Source organism: Drosophila obscura, unplaced genomic scaffold (assembly GCF_018151105.1).
Source record: "Drosophila obscura isolate BZ-5 IFL unplaced genomic scaffold, ASM1815110v1 contig_192, whole genome shotgun sequence".
Taxonomy (NCBI): Eukaryota; Metazoa; Arthropoda; class Insecta; order Diptera; family Drosophilidae; genus Drosophila; species Drosophila obscura.
Window position 1 is genome coordinate 1,548,089 of NW_024542781.1, and position 26,114 is coordinate 1,574,202.

Genomic DNA, 26,114 nt, shown 5'->3' on the forward strand with positions numbered 1-26,114 from the left:
CCTGGCGCACCAAAATTACCAGCACATGGAAATCGCCTTTCACAATCAATTTGGTGGGGATGGCGGCCAAAACAAAAGGGATAATGATAGCCGCAGCAGATTCTGAAGGATACTTTCGACGGCTTTTGGTTACACTCCACTTTTGTTTGGGGGCTCCTTTTCTCCCTTTCTCCCTTCATTCCTTGCTGCCTTTCTGCCTTTCTTCTGGCTTAATTGGCCGGGATATGACAGCAGCAGACACACTGAAGCAACTGCTGCCATCACGGCATGCCGCGTCATCAAATCATTCACGCAGCCCCAAATGTGGCGAGCACTATTTTTATGCCACCTCAACACTCACATTGCCTCGTGGCTTACGATCCACTTTTAGTTTTATGCGAGTTTTTCATTACTTTGGCAAGCAAACGGCATGAATGATGTGGTGGCCGGGCAATCTGTCGTGATCCGTCGAACTCCGAACTCCGACTTCGATTCCGCTTTCTGTTTTCACTTTGTCCTGCGCATGGAATTACATCTGGCACTTTTTGTTGTCCTCCATCGGGGCTTTTGTCACATTAACGGCGTAAGCACTGACTGACAGTTGGCTGGGAGTTCGCTCTCGCTCTTCGTGGGCTTTAATTCGCTGGCTTTAATGTGAGTTCTTCAAACAGATTTAGGCCCCCCATATCAGGCCCCCCTTAACATATCAAACTAATAACATTTTTATGTATGTCCCCCCAGGGGTACAAGAGCGGGAATGTCAAAGAGCATTTAAAAATAATCGATATTGTACCCAAAACCTCAAAACAATTAAATTTAGAGCAAAAGGCCGTACGGACGGATGGACGGACGGACGGACGTTCACCCCGTACCCTGGAGAACCCGAAACAATAACAATTTTTCACAAAGGATTAGAGCTGTCGGCAACACGTCGGCACTTGGCCCTGCCCTGTCGTTGTTTTTGCTGCAAATTACAATTCCCCTTGGCCAATTGCCGTTGCTGGCTCAAACCGCAGCAGCGCCAACTGTTTGTTTAATTAAATTGCAAAAGCAAATAGAAACAAAAATTTCTCTGCTCTCCCATTGCCTTCTCCATTTCTCTACTACTATATACTATATATGTATGTATCTCTCTACGTTTGTCTGTACCGCTGGGATAGCTTTAGTTATGGTCGAAAGAGCTGACCCTCTGGCACTGGTCATTCGTATTAATTGAATAAGAATTACACTTTAATCCAATATGGACACTGCGCGCTGGCCAAATGGCAGACATTTTGTCGGCACTTCATTTTATGTCCTGCACTACGTTTTATTTCCACTTCCGCCGGCGTCTTGTTTGGTTTTATATCGCGTTTCCTTGAGTTACGCAACCACAAGATATGGCTAATGCCCCAGTCTCCATGCGACTGTTGCAACAATTGTTATAGCATCAGTCTGAATCAACAGCAAGACTCCCTTGCTATATATAGACACCTTTATTTTATTCTAGTCTAACGGCGTACACTTATCCCGACAGCTGTCTAAATTGCCCCCTAATTAGGCTAAAACGACTGGGCATATTTCACATTTTATCAATCCCGTTGGCCTGGGGGCCATTAGCAGGCCAAACTGTAAATTGTTTTCAATACTCGCAATTATTATGATATTATTAAATTATTCATGAGTGTGGGGGTCCATCGCCATCTGCCCGGCGGGCCCATAAAATATGAAATATGACAGAAACATGCGAGATAGAAATCAGAGTCGTGGTCGTGGTCGTGGTCGTGCTCTCGGTCTCGGTCGCCATCGCCATCGCCGTAGCGAACAGGCAGAGAGACTGGGTACAGGAAAGCACATGGGAGGACCACCTCCTGCATGAACCCCACCAGATGAGATGGCTGGTCACGTACTCAGAAGCACATTGCCTTTACAATATAATCGCCTTTAAAGTTTCCATGCGTCTTTTGGCATTTACAAGTCAGTAATGTTATTCTCTTCTTTCTTTTGTATATATTTTAGGGCTAGGCTTAGGGGACTACGACCTACGATTAAGTTCCTATGGTTATCTATCCTAGTAGCCTACGATCTATCTGCTCGGAGCGACGCCGATGGTAAATACTTTGACGGGGGAGCAACCTCTCGCTGATTCAGACCCTGACTCTGACCCTGCTCGTTAAGGGAGCCTGGAGCCGAGCTGAAGTCCAGCACGGGAGCCACACCCTCATCGGAGCTGCGGGAGGAGCCGCCCAGGGCATCGAATTGCTGTTGGATGAGCTGCTGTGCCCGCACCGCCTCCTCGGGTGTGCGATACTTGACGAAGTGCACCTCTGGCTTGCTGCTCTGGCTCTGCTTCTCGCTCTGCAGCCGCTGGGCCAGCTGCCCGATATCCGCCTGCTTGGTCAGCACATAGACGGCCGTGCGCTGCTCACTGGCCTGCTTGGCAAGCTGTAGGGCGGCATTGGTGAGGCCTTGGTGCTCCGGTGACTTGATGAACAGCACGCGAAGATTGCGCTTCAGCATGGTGGCTATCTGCTCGGTGGCATCGTGGTCCGTAAAGTCCTCCTCGGGAGCGGCATAGGTAAAGAACTCCTTGCTGAACTCTTCGGCGGCCACTGGAATCTGTTGCTGCTGGTTATCCTGTTGCAACTGCTGCTGCTGCTGCTGCTGTGGTTGCTGCTGCTGATGTCCCCCGTTCGTAGAACTAAATCCCGTGGCTTCTGCATCAATGAGTCCAGCAAATCGGCGGTCGCCAGCAGTTGCCTGGTAATTGTAACCCAATTTACCAGCTGCCACCACAGCAACGAAACTAAGTAGCTGCAAAGATGAGGGAATACTTTAACTCACTCTCCCAGGCTGTAACTTTCTCGATGGCTTACCACAAATCCACGCATCTTTTGCTTGGGTATTTCTGTCTGATGATGTCCGGTGCTGAGGATCTGTTTCACACTCTGTAAACTCTGTAACTGGCGCCCAGCATCTGGAATTCGCAGATATTTATACAAACCAGCGAAATGGGAAATTGTAAATATGACAAATGATGGGCAGCGCTTGCAATATGCCAGTATCATATCGGGATTCGGATCGGCATCGATTTGGGTTTCATCTTCGGTTGTTGCAACGCCGCGCCACGAGCATTGCCAACAGTTAATCAAAGATAAATGAGCTTTTAAGCGTTGACACAAAACCCCGTCTTGGGTTACGGTCCCCACTTCCACGGGGGGCTCTCTCTCAACCTGTTTTGTGTTTTTTTTTTTCTGTTGCTGCTTGCAACCTTAGGGCGTTGCTTGTCTTACATAAATCTGCGGAACTACTCGTGTTTGGGCGGACAGACATCAAAGCGATGCTTTCTGCCACAAAACAGCTATGCAAAATATGCATAATTAATTAATTAGTCGAAGAGATTGCGATTTGCATTTCTTGCGGCTGCTTATGAACCCACTCCGAGCATTCGCCCCATCAGCTCCATCATCTGGGATCTCCATCAACTCAAACTCCATCTCCAACTCCAGTAATCTTCAGAGCTCCGTCAGCAACAGTTGGAAGTAGGAAACTAAACAAAAGTGCCAGTCAATCTTGCTTGTTGGATATTCCCGTGGTTACCTAGGACTGACTACTATGGTACACGGTTTGCTTTTGCCGTCTAATTTTCGCACATTGCCTCCGTTTAGTCGGTAACAAATGCTCCTGAATTAGGTATAAATGGTTCTCAGGAGACGCACACATGAACAGACCACAAATGAAGAGCATTGCATAAGCAATATTTAACAATAAATACAAACACAAACACACATCAGACTTCAGACATCAGACATCAGCACACTTCCTCTGTCTACGGTTTCTGGTCCAGTTAATTGTTCTGATTGCCGTACATAAATCTCATGCGTGAGTGTGTGTGTGTGGGCGTTAAGGATGTGCTCTAATTGATAAAGACCAAGCAGCTATTTTGCTGCCAATTGAATAGATCATAAACCAGTTTAGATACACTCGGAAAACGATACTGAAAGCATTTAAAGATGAATTTGTATTCTCACTTTTAATTGGTTCTGTTTTAATTGGGCTATCATCAGGCAGCCACCTATCCCATTGTAATTCGAAACTGAGGAGATTTCTCTTTAAGTTTTTCACTCGAAATAACCGAGTTCGATGAGTACTTTCGCTCAGTGGGCATATGGCCCGATTTATTTGCCTAAATAACCGAAACATTCCATCAGACAGAGGAGCAAAAGGACAGGGCCAAAAGGCAGAACAGGAACAACAGCAGCGCAACAGGCTAGGATGGCAGGATGGGCCGGACAATACCCATTTATGCACATAATGAGGAGTCATCCATCAGGGATGACTACGAACAAGTACAGCTGCCGACGGCTGCTCATCAGGCAGATGAGAGTAGATCCTGAAGGCGGGGTGGCGTTTCTTGGCCGAGGGTTGGCAATGGCCACTGGGCAGCATTTACATTTACATTTATAAATATGCATAGTTTGTTAGAGGAAAAATTTAATCCTGCTTTCGCCTTGAGGGGCATTTCAGCAAAGCGTTCACCTAATTTCATCATTTTGGCCATTGGCCATAAAGAGAATTCATTTAATTTGTGTCCAAGGAATGGCAAGTTCCTGGAGATTTGAAATGCGCTTAGAAGTTGCCAAAGTGTCTGTGGGCGACAGCAAAATCAAACAGCCTATTGACAGTGACACCCGCAAAAAGCTGCGTATCCCAAAAGCAAATATACTGTCCTGGGGCGGGGTCCGAGCACAGGTTTCAGTTTTGGCCAGGTTGCCAGGACTCCTGTTGTCCTTGGCCATGGGTATCGGCATTGCTGTGGCAGGGCCCCTCCATCACTTGTTTACTGTTTATCTTTGGCCAGAAGACAAACAGAACTAGGCCCGAACAATGACAATAACAATTCGCCATGTCGAAAGTTTCGAGAGTGATAAGATTTATTTTTAGCCCCAAATTGGAGTGATTGGCTGTACAAATTTTGCAGGGCTGGGCTTTCGCCTGTGGTTGTGTTAATTAAAATTCTTTAAAGGCACGCGTACCGCCGGGTGCCGTATCCTTGGTAATAAATCATGACATCAGCAGCAGAAATTGACCCACCATCCAGGGGACTACAGTCACCGACAGATAATCATGGCAATTATACGAAAATGCGGCGGACAAAAAAAAAAAACAAATCACGACAGCATTCAAAGGAGCAGATCGGCCGGAATGGGGGTGGTTTGGATTGGAGTGGAGTGGAGTGGAGTGTAGTGCCCAAAAGGTCAGCAGACCTTTATTACACACATTATACTGTCAGCCAAATGGGTAGAATTCATCAATGGATGGCGAGTGAGAGGGGGGTGGAGCTGGTCAATTAAAGAGCAATTACTAAATATTAGCTAATGGCCGGCAACTGACATTTGTGTCTGGCCCAGAGCGAATTGGTCTACAATTTTCGCATGGCGCAAGCCGTGGAGAAACGACAGAAAGAAAACAAAATACCCAGAGCATTAATATTAATGAACTGCTCACACACGCGACCCCGGGCAGTTCATTAAAGTGTCAAACACTTTGTCCGGCAGACATGTTTGCGCCAAGTTCCAAGACCGCAGAGAAATTGGTCAAAAGCAGCAGAAGCAGCAGCAGCCGCAGCAGCCAAAAACCTGTTGCCTCTTTGGGGAAGCTCATCTCATATTGCTGCTTCTGCTGCTGACGCTGTTAGTGAAGACGACGAGACGCCCAACTGACCCTAAAACAGGGCTTTTGCTGGCTGTCACTATTAATGTGTCATAAATCAAAAACTTGTTACCCTGTATCGTAAACCCAACAAACATTTGCATAATAGTAGCGCCTACATGTAACCCGACATTTTTTACGCGAATCTGTGGGGCGTGCCCTTGGCTCTGTTTCTGGTGTAACCGTCGATGAGCACATGCAGTTGCAGCGGCTAATTATGATTGATGATGGCCTTATGACCAGGACCGACTGACTGCACTTGCAGAACCTGCAGAACATTGACGAGTGTAAGGCCAAATGTTTCACCAGAAATTCGACAATTTAAGTGGAACGTTCTTCAACAAATGAGAGTTGTGTTAAATGATAAGCAAAATTTGACAGGGCAAGTAAATGAGCTGGAAAATCGTTGGGCCATCGGCATTTTAAAGCAGGCGGACGACACCCCACAACATTATTACGGCTCCTCCATGCTTCCGTTTCCTTTTTTCCCGGCCAGTGGCCGCACCGCGACGTGCCCTGTCTTGGACGCTAAAAACAATTAGTATGACAATTTATCATATGCCCGCAGCCAGATGATTTATGAAGGCCTATAGAGCCGATGGCTAAAAACAACATTGCGTATACGTATCGTTGGCGCCTGTCGGTGTGTTGCTCAGCGTGTGTGTGTGTGTGTGTGGGTAAAGGCAAACGTTTATTTGCTTTCGGAGGGTGCGTCATATGTTTGCTCGTTTCCTTCCTTCCTGTTGGCGGCCTGTACGCCTGCTTGTTGCCATTGTGCTATGCAATTTCTAGTTAATAAATATTTCCGGCTACAGCGAAAAAAGGAAAAGGACAAGAACCTGGCGGGACACGCCCGCAAATGACTACCAGGATATAGCGCAATTAGTTGTGTCAACAGCTGAAACTGTTCTGTTGTTCTTTTTGCATAAGGTTCTAAATTTAGACAGACTTTTGTATATAGAACATGGAAAATACATAGAATCCAGCGCAGAATCATTTGTTGGCCAGGCCATAAACGAAAATCAATAGCTATCATGATCAATAGCCAGATACGCATTCATATTACGTCATGTCCTTAATTATGGTATCCATAAACCGGACACTCGGTCGAGAGCCGAACAGTAGCCACAGAACAGTGGCACGGATAGTAATAGTAATCCCCCGCACACACACATCCTGCTGCCTTTATCACATGCTTGTTCTGGCATATTAATTGGCGTTCATTAATTATATTTTGAAAGCGTGTCCGGGACGTGGCTAAAATAGAGCTGCATAATTAATTGATGTTGATAATATTAAGCAAATGTATATAAAGGTTGTCCATTGGCTGGGCTCGAAAGCTCTAGAGCTTCTTTTTCTCTATATTGGAAGCATTACTGAGGTGCAGGAAATCGCTACAAGGTTCCCAAGTTCTTCCCATATTAAGGGTTTAAGTATGCTCTTGTGCTTGCTCTCAATACCAAGACTTGATTAAGGGTTCACTTTAGCTTTTTGCTTTTTAAAAGCACCGCAAAAGCTGAACAGAAACTTTTTTGTAGATTTGGCTTGGAGAGAAAATAGCTGGGTAAGGGTGAAAAGCTTTGAAGCTTACACAATTGCTGGAAGAGATGTCTAAAGTCTGCTTTTATATATGTATGTACATATCTACGAGTTCTAAAGTTGTTTTTAGACCCAAATCAAACACACTTTAAGCCGTTTTGTTTTAACTTTTATTTACAAACTTAAATGATCTTCCTGTGCAATTACACGGAAATGGTAAAACCGAACCAAGGAGGGAAATCATATTGAACGCTATGGAAAAACAGAAAATATGTAACCAAATATCGGTGTTTTCTGTGTGTGTGTGTTTGGGTGTTTGTGTATTTGTGGGTGTTAAACATCTATCATCTACAACACATTTTTATCTATGACCGATGGTTTTGGGTGTATTCGGATCTGTGAGTGAGTACCGTTTGGGTTTTTGTATCTACAACATCAAAGATCAACATAACAGCCACATATGTTACTGCTTGCATTTATTCTTGTGGTATTTTGTATATATGTATATATATATATATATATATGGTTCATACATTTATGCATGTATAGCTATATATTTGGTGTATGTATATAATGTTTCTGTCCACATCTGCTCATATGGTTTATCGATTAATAATTACACATGTACGTACTCATATACATATGTATGTATATATGCTTTTGTATATATGTATATATATATATATATCTTTGTATCCATGCCACGGCACATTCTCCATAAACTTAACAATGCGCTGTCGTTTAGTTATTAGACTAGGTAAAACAATCTTTTTATCTTTATCTTTATCTGTATCTGTTACATGCTAAACACTCTGTTCTGAACTTGTACTTTAATACCTCTGCTTAACCATCGCTCCGTTCAACGTTACAATCGTTTTGTGATCTCTTCATCATATATCGTTTATCGTTTATCGTGTATCGTGTCTCGTGTTGTTACTTTTTTTACTCGTAATATTATATCATTATGTATGCTTGTTTTGGTTTTGGTTTTTAGTTTTGGTTTTGGTTTTGGCCCCCGAAAGAAACTGAAAGGAAAACTATGTATGTAAATGCATCTCACACGTGCGAGCTCCGAAAGGAAATCAGAATCATCCGGCATGGAAGTTGCAACCGAATCGGCGAATCGAAGCGGCAACAAACTTGTTCTGCTGGCCTGATTACTGGGATTAACATTTTATGTTTTCGCTAAGATTTAGATAGATCTTTAGGTAAATATGTATATGCGTGTGGGTATATATATGTATGTATGTATATATGTATATACGTTATGGAAAAATAAAATACGTAGCTTTAAAATATGTGTAAACACTCGTATTTCATACTAGATAAATATAGGAAGGAGTCTAACGGCATAGGACACAGCTAGAGTTAGTTAAGTTTATGTATGTATGTATACACATAGATATTACACATTTACATAGGGTTTTCGTTTCGTTTTATTATGCTATATACCCCTTCTACTACTTCCTCGATCGCTCAGCTATGTATATATATATTCTGCTATATTATATACTGCTATACCTGTTTCTCATTGTGGCTTGTCTCTCTGATATTCAAGAAGGAGTTGCTCTCTGATCTTCTGCTTGAGCCTAGTATATTTAATAGATTTTCTAATGTGCGCTTTGCAAGTTCCAGAAATATTGAATGGACAGTGAAATATATATAGAAGTATCAATTAACTAATGTAAACAGATCGAAAACATTAAAGACTTTCAATTGAAACATGAACTTTCAGTTCAGCAAAGCAAACTCGCAAACGGCCAGAATTTGAAGACAAATTAAATTAGAGATACGCAAAGAAATCAATAGTTTAATCTCAATCAATCCTATACCAAAATAAAACACAGCCAGCACTTTTATTGAACCTCTCTCCCTCCCTCTCTCCGCCTCTCTACACTCGTTGATAAAACGCCAAGCTGCCTAATGGCCGTCGTCGGTACGGACCTGCCGGCTGGATAACCAGAACCGCCCTACTTCATCTTCTTGTCCTCGTGGGCCTTCTTCACGATGGCCAGCTTGGAGTGCGGCGAGGATGGGTGCAGAGTGCGGTAGGGCGCCTCCTTGGTGCCATGCAGAACGAGAGACCATTCCAGCAGATTACCATGACGGGTTTGGGGGGAATTGAAACGTGCCTGTGGAAATGGAATGGAATTGATTAGATAATGTAATCTATCTATCTATCTATCCCAAATGGTTTGTATATCACCTCCAGTTTCCAGGTTCCCTGCGGATACTCGCCCCAGGAGTGAGTGGTCATGAAGGGCCATTTGGTGAAGCCATCGCGATGGTCATCATCGTTGGCGCGGCGCGACAGGATCATGGATCTGTGAATGAAATAAGGTGAACCTCTTGTGAACAGTGATTCAGGTTAGATTACTCACTTGGTGCCCATGGGGGATGTGAGGAAGAGCTCCAGGTCGCCGCGTCGCGAAGTATTTGCCGAGATCACCGCCTGAACGTGCTCCAAGTAGTTCACCTCTGTGTCAGTGCCCTTGCAGGCATCGGTCTTAATTTCCCAGAACAGTGAGCGACCCATGATAATTGCCCTAGGAGGGAGAGAGAAAGAGATAGATGGGTAAAGCTGTCCTAATCCAAGCAAAGATAGAAACACTCACTGCGATTGGGTTATCGCGCCCGCCTCGCAATGGTATCGCGGTGGCACTGCATGCCACTGCTTGGAGAGCGTCACCATGGCACCAGCATCGAGCACGCCGAACCCGAAGAGGTGGTTGAACTCCAGACCCACGCCGTTCATTGTCCAGTGGAAGCGGTTCTTGGCATCGAACAGAGAGTTGCGCTTCGATGTCAGCACCGTCAGATGCTGGATGTCGCGCCAAGTGAGTTGTGGACTGTGGACGTGGGTTAGCGAAACGGAGTCGGGTTGGATTAGCATAAATTCATAATGCTGCAGAGGGAGAGAATGAAAGAGGGAGGGGCAGGACTACTCACTTTGCCTCCAAGGCCAACGCAAAGACGCCCGCTGCTTCGGGCGCCGCCGCACTGGTGCCCGAGTGAGTGGTCGTGCACTTGCCGTACAGGTCAGTGGTGGCAACGCCCGTGTTGGGGTCCTTGGCACCGTTGCTGAACGTGGATGCCAGCGTGGAGCTGCAGCTCTCGTCGTAGTGAGCGTTCTGGCCGTCGTTAATGGCGCTGTTAATGGAAATCGTCCACATGGAGGCGGCATAGCCGTCACAGTTGCAGTCATCCTCCTCGCCGCCATCGCCCGATGCCCAGACATAGATGTTGCCCAGTCCATTTCGACCCTGCGGGTGGTGCCAAAGATTAGCACTAATGACCGGGTATCGGATTAGAGCTCTATTTCGCAAATGGCATACCTCATTGACGCCCTGGACAATCGCCCTCATGGTGGCATTCCGGGGACCGTCCACCGTCTTGCCATCGTCCGTGGGGCCCCAGGAGGCGCTGTATATGTGGATTTTGTGCGGCTCATGGCCCATGGAGTTGGCCTCGATTAGATCCGTCATATACGGCTGATCCAGCATGCGTATGCCTGTGGCGAATGGCGAATGCGATAAGTATGCATTAATTCTAATGGCGGAAATTATAAATCAATATTTATATGACTCCCCCACCCAGTCCACCCACCACCCACCAGCCACTTTCACTCGCAGCTTTATGGCAATCATAAAAGTTGCAATTCGACGACAGAGACAGGGCCAGGGCCAAAGAGGGCACAGCATTTTCCCCGATTTTTCACATGATTTCTCCCACTTGGGTTATAAAAATGACAGATAACTCGGCCCGATTTATATCCACACTTGTTGCCGCCGCCGCGACCTTGGGGTGCGCCCTCTTCCCCTTGTGACCCAAGTTTATGTGAAATCATTTCTGAAGCTCAATTTTCAATGACGACATGCGATCCATTAACTTTCACCCCAAAAAAAGATTGTATCCGCAGCTGAGGCCGTAAATTGATTTCCCTGCGCTAGCCGAGGATTACGCGGCGTATGCGTAATGCGATTTATCAAGAGAAAAACTTTGCGGGACAGGCACTGACAGAGCATTTGCATTATTAATCCTTTGCCATCTGTGAAAAGCCACTTACCTGCGATTTTGCTGTCATAAGCAACGCCGACACCGCAAATTCCATTATCTCTGGCAGCAGCCACCTCGCCGGCACAACGGGTTCCATGACTGCAAATAGAAGCACAAACAAGGGTTACACATTTGCGTATTTACGTGGAATTTGTAGCGGTTAGAAGCTAAATAAAGCGTATTGAAGGGGGGCGAAAGGAAACCTAGAAAAACGGTCTGCTGTCGGAGTCTGTTGGGTGCTTGATTCCAATTAAACACTTTATTATCTACAATCTGCAAGTGCATCCAATGGATAATAACTCTCTTATGTTCACTTTATTGCTCTCAATTATACTGGCACAACTACTGGCATTCTAGTTTCACTTTCCTGCTGCCGTTTAGGCCAATTAAAGCAGATATTGCAACCCAAGAATGCAATTGAAATCTCTACTGTGGCATTGAGCAAGGGATTGCGTAAATATCTGTCTACATTTCTCCTGGCGTGGCACGAAAATTCAATGGAATTCTGCCTACGTTTATTCATGCTGTCTGGCAAGGGCACTCCAAATCCTTTTTCCACCCACTTACCTGTTGAACCAGTCGTCAGTGTAGCGTGGATAGGGGAAGGGATCATTGCTGCTGAAGTCATAGCTGGCCTCGGCATTCTAAAAGACAAAAAATAAAACATAGAATGAGCATCTCCGTTAACCCAAATGTAATGTAAATTCCGCGTGTCTTTGGTAAGTGCGTTTTGATGTAGCAGCCGATTAAGTCAGTCGTAAAAGGTATTCAAATTATTCCATTTTTCCATTTTGGGTATAGCTTTAAGAGACGACGGATTCAAGTCAGCACAGATCCCTTGAGGGTAAGCACAGTGGAAAGTTTTAATGACCTTATAAAAGTTTCAGCTTTCAGCTTCAATTTTCTGAAAACTTCCCGTGCACATATTAGGGCTTCGGAAAGTCTTTTGTGGGGCTGTTTAAAAGTTGAATTGTTTGCATTACACTGGATTGGGTGACGCAATTATTCTTCCGCAAGCAGTCCTCATGGCCTGCTCGCAGCTCGTTCGAATATTGATTTCCACACCTCTGCAGCTGCAGCTGCAACTGCAGCGACAGCTTCAGCTGAAACTGCCACATGTCTCTAATTGAATTTCTCATCAAACCGAAATTTAATTAAAAACCGAGCGTTTGATGAGCAACGTGAAGCAGCATGAATTTCGCTTTAAAAGTGACCATCTGACCGTGACATCCGCTCTCAAAATGAATGAGCTTTTCAGCTCCGAGAGCGAGAGCAGGGGCGACTGGCCAGAGGCCAGTCATAAATAAACAAAATATTCATGAAACTCTCTGTGTGTGTGTGTGTATGTTGCGTACTCACATAATTAAATTTGAGGTCCGGATGCATATAGTCCACGCCTGCAGAAATGGGATGTAATAAAATTCAGTTTATTTTGAGTTGTAAATTAAATTTTTATATGCCATTCGAGAAGTACGCACCGTCATCCATGATTGCTGTGGTCACATTCTTGCCGGTGATGCCCTGGGCCCAGGCCGCCTGCACATTCAGATCGAGTCGCACCTTGCCCCCGTTCTGGCCGGTGTTCTTCAGGTACCATTGCATGGGGAAGTAGGGGTCCGTGGGCTCCTCCTCGATGCGGTTGGCGTTCGCCTCCCCCTGCTTCAAATCGAATTTCATGCCATGAATGGCAGGCACTGCCGGTCGCAGCCCCCGCTTGACGCGCTTGAATCCGGGTTGTTGCACAGCCGTGTGTACCTGTAGCATCAGAATGGAAATAGTTTTTTTTTTTTTTTGTTAGTTACGTCAACAATCAGCACCTCATTCCGATACACAGCCAAGGCATGGCCATATGGATGATTGCTATGCCTGAATGCCTGTCGAACCTGTAAACTTCTGCTGGCATTCTGGCCAGTAGTTCATTGGAAAGCTCCGAACGACCTAGTTTGCTTGCCAATTTCCATACTGTCCTGTTCGTTCCCTGTTCGCTGTCACGCTCTGTTTGCCCTCGGCATTTTGCATTTTGCATTGTAATTATCGTCGATGGCCTAATGGCACGTTCCACCCAAACAAAACGGACGCACGTCGCATTTCAATGCAAGGCAATCGATGTTCCAACTGCAGTTTGGACGGAAACAGTGAGCGTTCGTGCCATGTCCTGGCTGGACTATTTTGAGAACCACCTTTCTGCAGGAAATGAAGCTTAGCCCTGGCTGAACTCTGGCATTTGCCCGGAACACAATCTTGCCGTTCGACACCTTTTTATGACCCACTACGATGGTGCAACCAACGGACAATAAGTATGTCAAGTGGATTGGCTGTACATAGTCGCACTCTTTTTCATTTTCATGCTCTTGTTTGTTGCAGGAAATCGACTTACCGAGGGATGGCTCTTGAGGGCACGCGTGTGCGTCAAGCTGCGTCTGGAGCGGGCGTGCGGCAGGGTCCGGTGCTTGAAATGATACTCGTGTCCGTCGGCGCCGACCAGCTGTAATGAATCCAGATACGAAATAGCGTTACACTAGACCCCGAGGCATTTTAATTGAGGAAAACACATTAATTCTCAGCTTGTTTTACGCCTAGAAGCGTGACCCTTAATTGCGCTCTAATTGAGTTTAGCCGGAGCTATTCCCTCGCCACTCGATAAGCACACACACATACTCGTACTCGTACTCGCACTCGTATCCTGCGTGGGTACATGCCCATAATTGTGCTCTAAATTGCCAGTCATAATCATGATGCGACGGAGCAGCAGAAGCCCAGCATCAGCAACATCTTCATCATTAGTTGGCTTTGGTAAATTGAGTGCCCGATGCTGACGCTTGGGCAAGCATCGCTCCTCGAGCCAAAGGCAGTGCCAGAGCGAGAGCCCAGTAATTTTCCGTTTTTCCGTAGTACAATTTCAGTGAAAGGAATCTCAAGTTTCAGCACGATACGTGCCTGTGCCTGTGCCTGGCCTTCGACACACACACGCTTTCGCTTGGCCCCAGTAAAAGTCTATATGGTCGAGCCCTTGGGATTCGCTCTCTCTGTGTCTGTGTGCCATGGTTCTGGGGGCCTGTGCTCCGCCTCTGGAACTGTTGCTCTTCTGTGCTGATTGCCATTGGAAACTCAAATGGGTATTGCCCAGCTGCTGGGCGTCGTTTAACTTTGCCCTTTTGTCCGTCGGTTTGTCCTGCATAATTCAGGCTTATACTGAGATTAATTAGCAGCTGTATGGCGCTGAGTGCCATTAATGCCAAACTCGCACAAATTCGCGACAATAAAGCGTTCATTAATGCGCCCAGCGATGACAATACCATCAATTTCCTGGCAACAGTAACTGGAACTAAAACTCTAGCTGGACCTGGTCCCAGTTCCCTGGTCTACTCTTGTGACGCAACTCATTAACCAGGCCAGAACAGAATTTATGCAGATTGGCACTTGAAAGGCTTTTCTTTTGTTGGAACAATTCTGAAGAAAAGAGAAGCATGAGGACTGCTAAGAACACGCGGGTAATTGTCTAAGACCAGCCCCTGAATGATTGACTAACTGACTGACTGAGCGGATGAGTAACTCCACCACAGGATGGACTGCTGTCTGACAGGATTCCATCAACGTGAGCTTATGCAAAAGTGTGCCCACGCAGCTGTTTTAAGGATTCGCGGGACCCGTCCCGTCCGTCTCACCTCGCAGGATTAAATATTAATAAAGCCAGTCGGGATATGCCCGACTGATGAATGCTTTTACATCTCGGGTTTTATAACGCTGACCGATGACCCCGGACCGCTTTCACACGGAATTTTCGTTGTGCTGAAAGGGGGAATGTAATTCTCAGAAAAAACATTAAAAATGTAGCAGAAGAGTAAAATCAACAAGCGGAACAGAACTCCGTTCATTCTGTTTGTCTGTACAAATATTTCTGAAATTGTGCGGAAGAAATGTTACTTTCGTTCAGCAGACGCGCCACCAAGAGGGTAGCAAATCAATAGAAGGACCCACCACGTTTTGGTTTACTTAGGCGACAAGTGCCAACAAACAAGGCCGCGAAGCGAGGCTCGAGGGCCATCAATCCGTTGACTGTTGTCAATCAGAACCCACTGACAGTTTGACAGTCGCGCCACTCTCACCACTCGTGCCGGGAGCCAGCCGCTTTCCTGTTTAATGAGGGCAGTGGAGCGGCCGCGGCTTGCCTATTTTTATGTTCTGTTAATTTGTGCGTAAATTACTGAATGGGTACTGCAACAGCTGCGCGCCCAACATCGAAGTTTAATGGACTTCCCAAGTAACTCATCAACAAAGAGAACAAGAGACAAGGGGATAGAGCAGCGGCCAACGCGAAATGCCCAAGAAAATAGCGCAAACATTGCCCATACGCACAGTGGGTGCTGGGGAACTTTCTGCATACATAAGTGAATTAATCTGAGCGGCGGCGGCAGCGATGGCCACATGCCGATAAATTGCCATCGTATTTTTAGATGGCTGTGGCATAATTTTTGGATTATTCTTCATGAGCACAACATATGGAGCTGCCAACAGATTACAACAGAGAAAAAAACTGTTATCCCGGGCTTTGAGTGGGTCGAGCAAAACAGAAATAATGCGAATAAGAATGGCAGCAAAGTCAGCACAGGCTCAGCGGAGTCTAATGTAGCCATATTGTTGCCATTGTGTCTGCCCGTGTTAGTACCCCCGATGTATTAGTATATATGAGTGTGTGTGTGTGTGTATGTATATGGTTCGCCATTATAAATATAATATGTCGCAATGGGTGATAACGTGGATGGCAGCCAGCAAGAGTGATCCCAGGACAAGCGGCAGTGGCAGAAACTGAACCAGCACCAGCAACAGACACTGCGTGGCAAGTGGCAGCTGTTCTTTTTGTGTTCCCCACCAAACGTTGGCTTCTGTCTGCTTGTGTGAATTATTTAAGCTCAATGTCGCCCACACGCATTTAGCAAAAAGTTTGCCCAACGGGACGACGCCATTTTCCCCACACTTTCGGTGCTGCCAAAATGGTGTCTATAATTAGTTGCTTGCCGCATTTAAATAGCAAATTTTATTAATGATCATCAGGCAGCGTGAAGAAGCCGTTGGCAGCGACGACACTTGTTGATTGGAGCACTACACACGTACACACACACACACACACAAGCAAACGCTATCGCAGACTTGACGTTCATTTGCATGCCAAGAAAGTGCCAGCCAGCTGTTGGTCGTGTAGTTACATCACAGGAACATGCTCTCTCCTCAGCGTTGTGTGGGTGCTCACTGGATACATCTCAGGCCGGCCACCGCTGTGACACGTCATCTTTCATCTCCTGTCAGCAGCAGAAATTTATGGATTCCCACTCGGGAACGGTTCGGGTCGGTCGAGCTCGTCGCGAAAATTCACGGAAGGTGAATGAATGATTGAAAAAATGTGGCACAATGCACCGAACGCAAAAACATCAGCGACGGCAGCTACGCTGGTACATGACACTGACAGGCTCCAATAGTTGGATGGCCCTGGGTCCTTATATAGACGGATATATTTATACATCCGATGGGAGTACGAGTTTATTTCAGTGGGTGCACGCGACATAACAATGGTTTGGCCATTGTGATTGTGCGCCCAAGGGCTCTGGGCTTGTGCACACAATAAGGGCTTAAACTCGTTCAAATCTGTCCCTCTATTGTATACCTTAATCGAATTCTTATTGGGCTGCCATTCAACAAGTTAAAAGGAAACAAAACTGGCCTTTTCTTCTTGCCGGAGGAGGAGAGGAGAGGAATACCCAGAAATAGCCATAAATTCCTAAGCTTCCACCATAATAGAAAGAGTCTCAAAATATCTTCAAGGAAATAGCGGATTTTAAGGGAATTAAGCGAATTCACATTCACCCACACAAGAAAATCCTATGACCTCTATTGGCATATTTTATGTGGAAATGTTCAATCCAAAAATAAATATCTTGCGTGCATTTGAAGTATTAAATTTGCACTTCCACATGGATGCCATATAGCAAAAACAATCTTCTTAGAAATATGAAAATTGTGCAGTCTACATATGCGCATTCAATGGCAGGACACACACACGCACATCAGCCCGGAGAAGCCTTTTGCATGCTCTCAAAGGCAAGCTAAAAGGAATTTTCAATCACAATATTACATGTCTAATTTGAATTCCAGCATACATTTTCAGGAAATCAATCAGGCAATCAGTTGTGAACTCTTTTCTCTGAAAAGTAGGCTACCATTTATTTCCATAAAAAGTTCAATAAAAGCATATTACACAATGCGTTGCGTACTCGTACTCGTATTTATACTCACATCCAATATTGAACATCAAAAAGGGAAAACCATTCATCAATTTCTGCCCCAGTGGTTCGACGTCAGCGGCATGAGCATGAGCAGCAGTTTATCTAGGGCTGCTGGCTGGCCTGGCTGTGTGGCAGTCACTTTATCAGTAGCTGGTGAACTTTTTCTGGTGGCATTAGCCGCCAATAACTCCTGCCATACACATAATATAGATACGCGCTCCGTTACAATGTGATAAATGTGTACTTGTATCTGGACTCCCGGACCTCATTGCCATGCCGCTAATTAAGAAAAATCGTCCGCTGGCCGATACCGCTACCCGCCCCTCTCCCGCATCGAATGCAATTTATCAATCAATCAATAAGCAAATAAATTGCTGCAGGCTTTATAGTGTTTGCATAAATTATCACCACAGACGAGTCGATTTGTTGAGTTTGTTGAAATAAAATGAAAATAAAAATCAAATCAGTAGCTTAGCGGGTATAGGGAAAAACCTGCCTGGAAAATGCCTTCAAGGGCTCGCCACTTGACAGTTCCTATTGTGTCAGACTTTCATTCAAAACAGCGTCTGTCTGTGTCGGTTTTTGAAAAACAATGGAAATAAATAAATACGCGAGAACCAAGCAAATCCAAGGCATCAATAAATGGCATGCAAATTTGTGTAGCCTCGGAATTAGACGACTGCCTCGAATGAGAGAAATGCAAATGAGTGCTGGGCCAAGAGGTAGGGAACTGCTGAATAATTCAACAGAATGCGCCTCAGAGGCCAGGACAATGGCAGTGAAAGGAATGGCACCAAAGACAAACAGCTGTGCGAAACCGAACTAATAAGCTCTGATTGAGGCTTTTGGCATGTGCCGCTCGTTGTGGCATCTGATTTGTTGGCTCCGAAGACTGGCTGACAGAAGCCACGAAAGTTAGTTAGCTGCCTGCCAACCTGGGTTGTCACGGCGCACAATGGGAAAAGTTGCGCAAAAGTTTCCCCTATCTGGAGTTTGCTCAACTGAAAATTGAATTAGAAATAATAATGTCAGGGGAGAGAGCGGCTGCATTTCCATCCAAGGATCCAACCAGAAAGCTGGTACCTTTTGTATTAAATTTTCCAGCAAGTAAAAGCTTACGACTGCAGCTAGAAAAACTTATATTATCCGTAATTAAAAAGCGTTTAGACAGCCCCCGGGCAGCAATTTGCAACTGGGTCAACTGAAAGGCCACATGCACGGGCAGAAATGGAAGCAGATTGCGATCCGACCCTTCATAATCGCCCATAAGATGCTTTACTATTTGGCACAAAGGCAGCTTTTCAGCCGCCCCCAGCCACATAATTATCTAGCGCACTGTTTTGACATTGACATGCTGGCGCGAGGGGCCGCCATTGCGTGTGAGCGATATTTTCGCAAAGGCAAACAAAGGGAGTCCGTGCAGTAATTCCATGCTGCTCGTATTTACTGTTGCTCTTCTCCCTACTGTTCTCTGCACTGCCAGCTGGCAGTTTGCTAATGAAATTTCGAGATTTTCATCTAATTTTATCAAAATGAAATTTGCCGCATAGCAAACAAAACTTTTGCCCAATGCCCTTTGACATTCCCGGAAAGACACAAAAAATGGAAAATGTTTGCCAAAAAAATGTGTACAAACAGCTTTACACAAAGTATATATGACAGAATGCGGTTCACACACTCGTTTATCACACTGCAGACATCGTGGGAAGGGATGCGAAGGGAAGGGGACGGAACGGAGCGAAAGGAAAGGGAAGCCACGAGTGGGAGACTAAAAAGTTTTTTAATTATTTAGTACGAGCACGAGGCACTTATGGTCTTTGTGTTTTGCCTCGCTTTTGCCCAGAATTTTATGGCATTCGAAGTATTTTCTTTGCCGTTCCGTGGCCAAAATATTTGACAGAACTTTAGCTGAAGTGTTGATATATTAAATTGTTTATCCACAGTGGCAGCCTGTCATCGTTGTCGGGTGTCGGCTGACGGGTGACGGGTTTGTGTGCCCCCAGCCAGAGGGTAGCATGCATTAGCGACACCTCCAAGCGGCAGACTGGAGCACACCTGTCCGCTGTCCTCTCCTGGAGTACGGTCCATTGGTTTCGTTGTGTGAGCTGATCCGAGCTGAGCTTGTTTACCATCGTTTGGCTATTTATAGCGACTCCAATAAAATAATGCCCCTGAAAACACCTCGTCAACACGTTAAACAGGAGCTCCTGCCGCCCATCTCTAAACTAGTTAAAGCCCAAATGCTATGACAGCAAAATAATGGAATTTATGAGTAGTATTTATTTGTGGCCGGACCCAGGCGGAACCCAAAAACTTTCTAATTATCATTAGGGGCTTAATGAAATCCATTCCCAGCTCTATGTGCCAAAATTTATAGTTAGAAATACATTTTATGAAATTATATTTCACCAAAAAGGGTGGTAGGAGGGAACGTGGGACAAGGTTGCGTAATGTAATTTGATATATCCCAAAATGCAAACGAAAAGTTGTCAAATATTTGCCAAATGTTCCACACTGCTGACTGACTCATGGAAAAGTGAAAAGTTATCGGGTGCAGGTTAATGTGCCGAGAGTGAAGTTACATTGGGCAAACATCAACTTTTTAATGGGATCTAAATTGAATTAAATCTCAAACAGAAAGGATGACTAATATGTATATGTCGGAAAGCGATGCAGCGATTAAATATATTTTGATATATACATGTATGATTGGGATCATTAAATGTCAGGTGGATTAAGTTTTAAAGAAAATTGTGGAGCAAGGTAGAAGTTCTTGTTGTTACGTTCTTCTATTTCTAACAGGCTGGAATTCACCTTTGTTAGGATGTATCACATGCATATGTATATGTAATTTCTCTCCATTTCATTGACTATTATGAAGCTCTAGTCTGAGGTAAATTACTGCTAGTTAGCGCAACTATTGAAAGAGCATTCAAGGCCAGTTGTGACTCGTACTCATAAGACTTCCATCTGGGAGAAGATTGGTGTCATATGGCACCAGGGGTGCTGCCTTTGTCCGGCAGTTTCGCAGAGCTAAAAATAAATAAATAATGCGCCTTGGCTTGGCCCGGACACAACACTGCGTATACGTGATAGAGCATTGTGTGTGTGTGGGGAGATGTGTGCCTGTGGCTTTGGTCCCTCTCTCTCTCTCTCTTTCTCCTGGGTAGACCTTTTTCCTTGGCCATCTTCAACTTCAACTGCGTCTCTGTTTGTCCACCAGAAATACTCGTACGTACGTATACGTTTATCTGTGTGGATGGGCAGAGGGTGTGCCTCTTTTGTTTGTCTTGTATTTGCCAACATATGCTCGCCCTGGGTTACAAATGTCCGTGCCTTTAATTTGCAAGCCTCTGAACGGGCGGCCACAGTGAATTTGTAAACTCGTTTTTCATTTGGCATAATAAATGAAAGGAAAACACAGCCAAACGGAGACGAAACGTTGATCGGCAAACGGAGATGAATGCTCCAGTGTCAAGCCACCGAGTCATTGGGACATTTGTCTTTACCAAGCTTCTGCCACAAAACCAAATGGGGTCGGTCTCGGTTCGTGGGTGGTTGGGTGGTTGGATCCATGCAAGAGGACGATTCCACGTCTCTGCTAATAAGGTCACAACAGTCTTGCATTATTTATGAGCAGAAACTTGTGGCGCAATATGAAACTATGCATATTTGATGAGAACTGACATTTCAGTGACAGTTGCACTGAAAAGATATTTTCTATTGAAGTGAGTGCCAGAGTCAGTGACAATCGGGGGGAGGAGAGTCCTGTAATAAATGTTCACCTGGCAAGTTGTTGCTGGGTTAGTCTTGGGGCTTATCATCGCTTGGCAAACAGCAGAAGCAAAAGCGAAAACCCGGTTGGAGTGCATGAACTAGCGCCTGCTGCCGGTTCCCTGTTGCCATTGGCCACGTCAAGGCAAGCCTTGACTTAGCGCTTTATGGAAGGATTTGCCCAACAGCTTCACAACGACGACAAGCGGCTCATGAGGCAGCAGCCTCAGAACCGCCAAGGGGTACCGAGGCAGGTGGGTTTTGTGTTTTGTTAGCTTTTAAAGTTATTACACACACCGAGCCGCAGACAAACACCTGTCCTTTGTGTCCTGTCGCCTGTATGCACATGGTGCATGCTCAAAGGCTCAGCGATGCCACAAAGTAAGTCGTAGGTAAACTTTTAAGCACCACAAAGGAGAAGAGCCGCTTTGAGGCATTAGCCGAGGCTGTGGCAACAAGTAACAGTCGGCCATCACTTTAAGGAGCAGCAAGCATAAAATTGCCCGCCTCCATCATCATGGCCAAATCCTCAGAGAGCGTACGTACAATCAGGGAGCATATGTATTTACCTAAGCACGAAATTGACTTTCTCGCCTCTCTTATTCAAATTGCCGGCCAGCAATTACATTAATCGAAGATCGAGATTTATATGGATTTGTGTGGGTCGACGTGTACTCTACTCGGACCAGCAGGGCAATAGCTGACAGAATCTAACGTTTTACTGCCGATAAGGTCGTAACATCAAAGGCAATAAAATCTAAACACACTCAGATAAGACGCGGCGGCGTATACGCAATATCGATTGGAATGAGAACTGAAGTGTGTTTCGTGTCCCTGCCTCCTGTCTGTCCCGCTCCGCTCTTGCCGTGTGTTTGCCTTTGGAAAGCGAATATTTTGTTTAGGATACATTTTGATTTGTATTTGTAGATAGCGTTTGACGTAGGAAGCAACAGATTTGGTTCGCTTTTTTTTTGGTTGCGGTACTGCTACATGTGCCGCACTTTTATTACACGCGCCCCGCCCACACACAAGGGACGAGGGAGTTTCTGGCCAATTATCTAAGGCCCAAAAGGAAAAGCCCACAGAAACGGGCCAACGAGCAGCAATTTGTAATTAAATTTGTGGTCTATTTTTAAAAAAAAGTTACCCCTCAAATCAGTTAACTGAGCCATTGATGGAAATGTTTTCTGCATAGCTGGTACTCGTCCTAAACAGATTATAGTCCGACTGATGGGAATGTGTTGTATATCTCTGCTTCACTGGCAAGTACATTATGATTGATGGAAAAGCTGAGTGTATCTCTACCACTTTTGCAAGAACGTGCGTGTCCTGATTGCTGACAATGCTGTGTGTCTATCTGCCACTCTAGAGAGTGTATTTTTCTTGCTTCTATTTTTTGCTCAAAAAGTACATTCCTTGAAATAAATTAGTGCGTAATAATCCCTGCATTTGAAATTTACAAAATGAAATGAATAAGCGAAAATTCAACTCGAGCTTAATTAAATGTCCCTCTTGAGTTGGAATGGAGAGCTCGAGCCAGGCCAGGCCAGGCAGGGCGTTTAATTAAAGTCGAATTGCTGTTGCCACTGTTGTTGCAGGGCTCCTTGCTTCAGAGGCAGGGGCAGGGTCATGGGTGTGGGCAGCGAAACATCTCGACGCAATTAGTGGGAGAAAGGTTCACTTTTCACAGACCCCGACTCGGCATGCTATCTTTTGCAATGCACGCCCAGTGGCAGTGGCATGGCAACCGTGGCATGCAATCAGCTAGAGTGCGGGGCGGGCGACACAGATGAGATTGCTCCACTGCAAATAGCATCGATGTCGCAATAAAGTCCCGAGATAACAAGGACGACTCCCGCATGGATAATGGATAATAGAGAACATAGCATTGAGTACGGGGCACGTAGAACGGAAAACGAATAGCGAAGGAGAGGAGGGTGCAGATCAGGCCCGCAGCACCAAGTGGGTCTCAGGTGTTGGCCTTGGTATCAACTTTCCGATAAATCAGTCGTGGGCCGTGCTACCCACTTATACATAGAAGAAAAATGTAATTGGTTTCAACGCTTGCCTAATACAAGTATTTCCCTCTGACCCTGATGGATCGCAATGGTAATTGACGGCACCCCAATTAATGGCACCCATTTGTTTCCCCATTTCCATGGAGTTGGGTTAACCCGATCCCAGTGTATGCAACAAGTAATAGCTGTCAAATGCTAGGCCATATCCAGATTATACGAGTATTATGCAGCACCTTGATGGGGACACGAGTTTCTAAACGTCAGACACATTACGTTGCCGTCTCGAGCCACTGGGGTGTGCCTAAAACGCTGTCTGCCAGTCGGCGGCAGGCAAGTGAAAGTACTCTCTCATATGTAATCATGTAGGTGGTTCTGGGTGCTGGCTCTGGGTGCTAGTGACCTTGTCCCGAATGCGATGGGTAGTTAGCATGCAATACGCGAATTTTCTGCCACAATTTTTTGCCTGCCGGGTATGCAGTGGAAATTGTTCTCGGCCGACGGAAGTTTTGTAAATGCCAAAGTCAGAAACTTTTGCGGTTGTTTCTCTGAAAGTGAAACATATTCTACACTCTAAAAAAAAAGGTTTCTGAATGCCCCTTCTACTCTGAAGACATTGTGAAATAATTGTTTATATTTAAAAAAAAAAACTTCTCTTTCTTTTTGTCTGAAATTTTAGGTAAACCCAAGGAAAACTCTTTTAGAAATGTTTTTTCTTTCTTTAAGGAACTCTTCTTTCAACAATTGTTGAAGCAGTATATTTTGGTATACCTAATTCACAGAAACAAAAGTTCTGCAAACTATAAAACTCGAGCGTTACCATGACAGATGTATGATTGCTTTAGGGAAAAAAATCTGTTGGGTTAAAATATTTCGTAATATTTTTTTTAGTGCATGGTTTTTGTGGCACACACACAGGAAGCACCCACACAGGCACACACACAGAGACGCCTAAGTAGTCACAATTAACGCTTGACAGTTGCCTGACAACTGACTGCAGCGTGTTAGCAATGTCGTGTTGCCCGCTATCGCCCTCCCATATTTGGGATGGCAGCAGCAGTAGGCACAAGTCGAGGCCCAAGTCGATGGCAAAGCCCAAGCCGACGGCAATAAAATAATTGATTTTTCGCACTCTTGCGGGCTCCTCGAACCTAAAATAATGAGCCTGCAGTGCAGGTGTACTGCTGTGCCATCCACAGGGATGGCTGTGGATTTGTTGGCATTTGTGTATTGATTGGTGGATTACTTACCGGCCCGAGATTGTCGAAACCATATTTGTCGGCCACCTGGTGGGCGAAGTCATTGTCAACGTTGCGCCGGAAGCGCACCAGGAACGAGCTGGTGAACACGGCCTGATTGCCCAATCCGCCGCTCGATCCGGCACCCGTCTCAGCGGCCAGCTGGAGCAGGCAGAGGGCCAGCAGTCCGGCGCTCAGCAGGCGCCATGAAGCAGCAGTGCAGCTCCAGGCGGCTGCTGCAATGAACATCTCACGCGTTGTCCTCCCGGCCTGTCCTCCTCTGGGGCTGTGCTGTGGCTATGGTTTCCTGACGATGGGGCAACGCTAACAGCACACTCTCGATGTCGTCTTTGGGGGCGGAATGGGGTAGCGGGGCAGCTTATAATTGTCGAAAATAAAAGCCGCGCTTCACTGCACACGAAAGAGGATTCCTTCTGCCACGCGAATCGCAGAGCAATGCACCGAAAATCAGTTTTGTCTTTGTTGTGGTTGAGGATTTGTTTTCCTATTTTGTTGGCTGGCTCTCTGAATGGTTGTTGTGGTGCGGCGGTGGTGGTGGTGGTTTTCCTTCCTGCAGAATTTTATGCGCTGCCACGAACTTCACTTGGGCGCTGCGCGCTGAAAACTGTTTGCCAGCGTCGTGAGCAGACGCCATTATGAATGTCCAGTACGAGCCGCACAAGAGAAAGCTTGGGAGAAAGCTCTCCGGAGAAGGAAAGCTCTCTGGCTCCCGCCCGCTGTGGGCGCTGGGCGCCCACTCAACGCGTTTCGATTCGTCGCTGGTGCTGTCCCTCTCTGGCCGCCTTCGCTGCTCAGCTGCTTTTTGCAGGGACTTAGCTTTGGCTTTAACTTACTTTGGGCTCCCTGCCTCCTGCTCCTCCCATTCTCGCTTTCCCTTTGCTTTTGCAGCATTTTTCGTAGCCTGTAGACGTCATCATTTTGGCCACCCGCAGTGGCCCATCCATCCCATCACCATCACCATCACCATCCCCATCCCTGTCCTGCCCCACTCTGTTCTAAACATCTAAAACTGTTACTGCCTCGGATTTGTGGCTCGGCTGCCATTGGTTTATGCTGCACTCCGTCAACATATGGCAGCGTACTTGGCTTTGGCCAGCTTCATTGCAGTGGCAATTCATAAAAGACGAACGGACTCTCGTACGCAATTGCCTGGCCCTCTTACGAGTGCTGGTATAGTGGAGTGCCCCACACACAAACGAAAGGGCTTCAACTTTGACCTTAGCCCAAATAGGTTCATAAAGTGCTGCTCGCCAAACCCTTTAAGCTGCAGCCGGCGGAAACTTTGGAAACTTGGCTTTTACGATTGTCTGGGCGCTCGAGTCGGGAGTATATTTTGATTTCATTTCCCATAAATCCCGCGCACACTTTCCCTTCGTTTTATGTCCCTTATCTGCAGCACAATCCACATTTATATGTAAACATAATTCAAGCAACTTTAATTATATGTAAGCAGCAGTTTCCTGGAATTCCAAATTAAGGATAAACATTACATATTCCCTACAGACTACAAACTTAAATACTTT

At 45.7% G+C, this 26,114-nt stretch overlaps 2 protein-coding genes across 2 annotated transcripts; both read right to left on the reverse strand.

The window, feature by feature from the left end:
* Positions 1-2,037: 2,037 nt before the first annotated feature.
* Positions 2,038-2,849, reverse strand: LOC111067601 (uncharacterized protein DDB_G0285291). Its single transcript, XM_022356771.2, has 2 exons — positions 2,835-2,849; positions 2,038-2,772 (listed from the first exon to the last, which is right to left on the reverse strand). Exons 1-2 carry the CDS (start codon positions 2,847-2,849, stop codon positions 2,038-2,040), a joined length of 750 nt encoding a protein of 249 aa, XP_022212463.2.
* Positions 2,850-8,043: 5,194 nt separating this feature from the next.
* LOC111067698 (neuroendocrine convertase 2) lies at positions 8,044-25,196 on the reverse strand. Its single transcript, XM_022356956.2, has 12 exons — positions 24,583-25,196; positions 13,643-13,750; positions 12,744-13,020; positions 12,625-12,662; positions 11,833-11,909; positions 11,276-11,364; positions 10,545-10,720; positions 10,159-10,472; positions 9,825-10,058; positions 9,591-9,755; positions 9,416-9,533; positions 8,044-9,341 (listed from the first exon to the last, which is right to left on the reverse strand). The coding sequence occupies exons 1-12, from the start codon at positions 24,817-24,819 to the stop codon at positions 9,180-9,182; spliced, it is 1,995 nt and encodes a 664-aa protein (XP_022212648.1). The 5' UTR covers positions 24,820-25,196; the 3' UTR covers positions 8,044-9,179.
* Between the last annotated feature and the right edge of the window lie 918 nt (positions 25,197-26,114).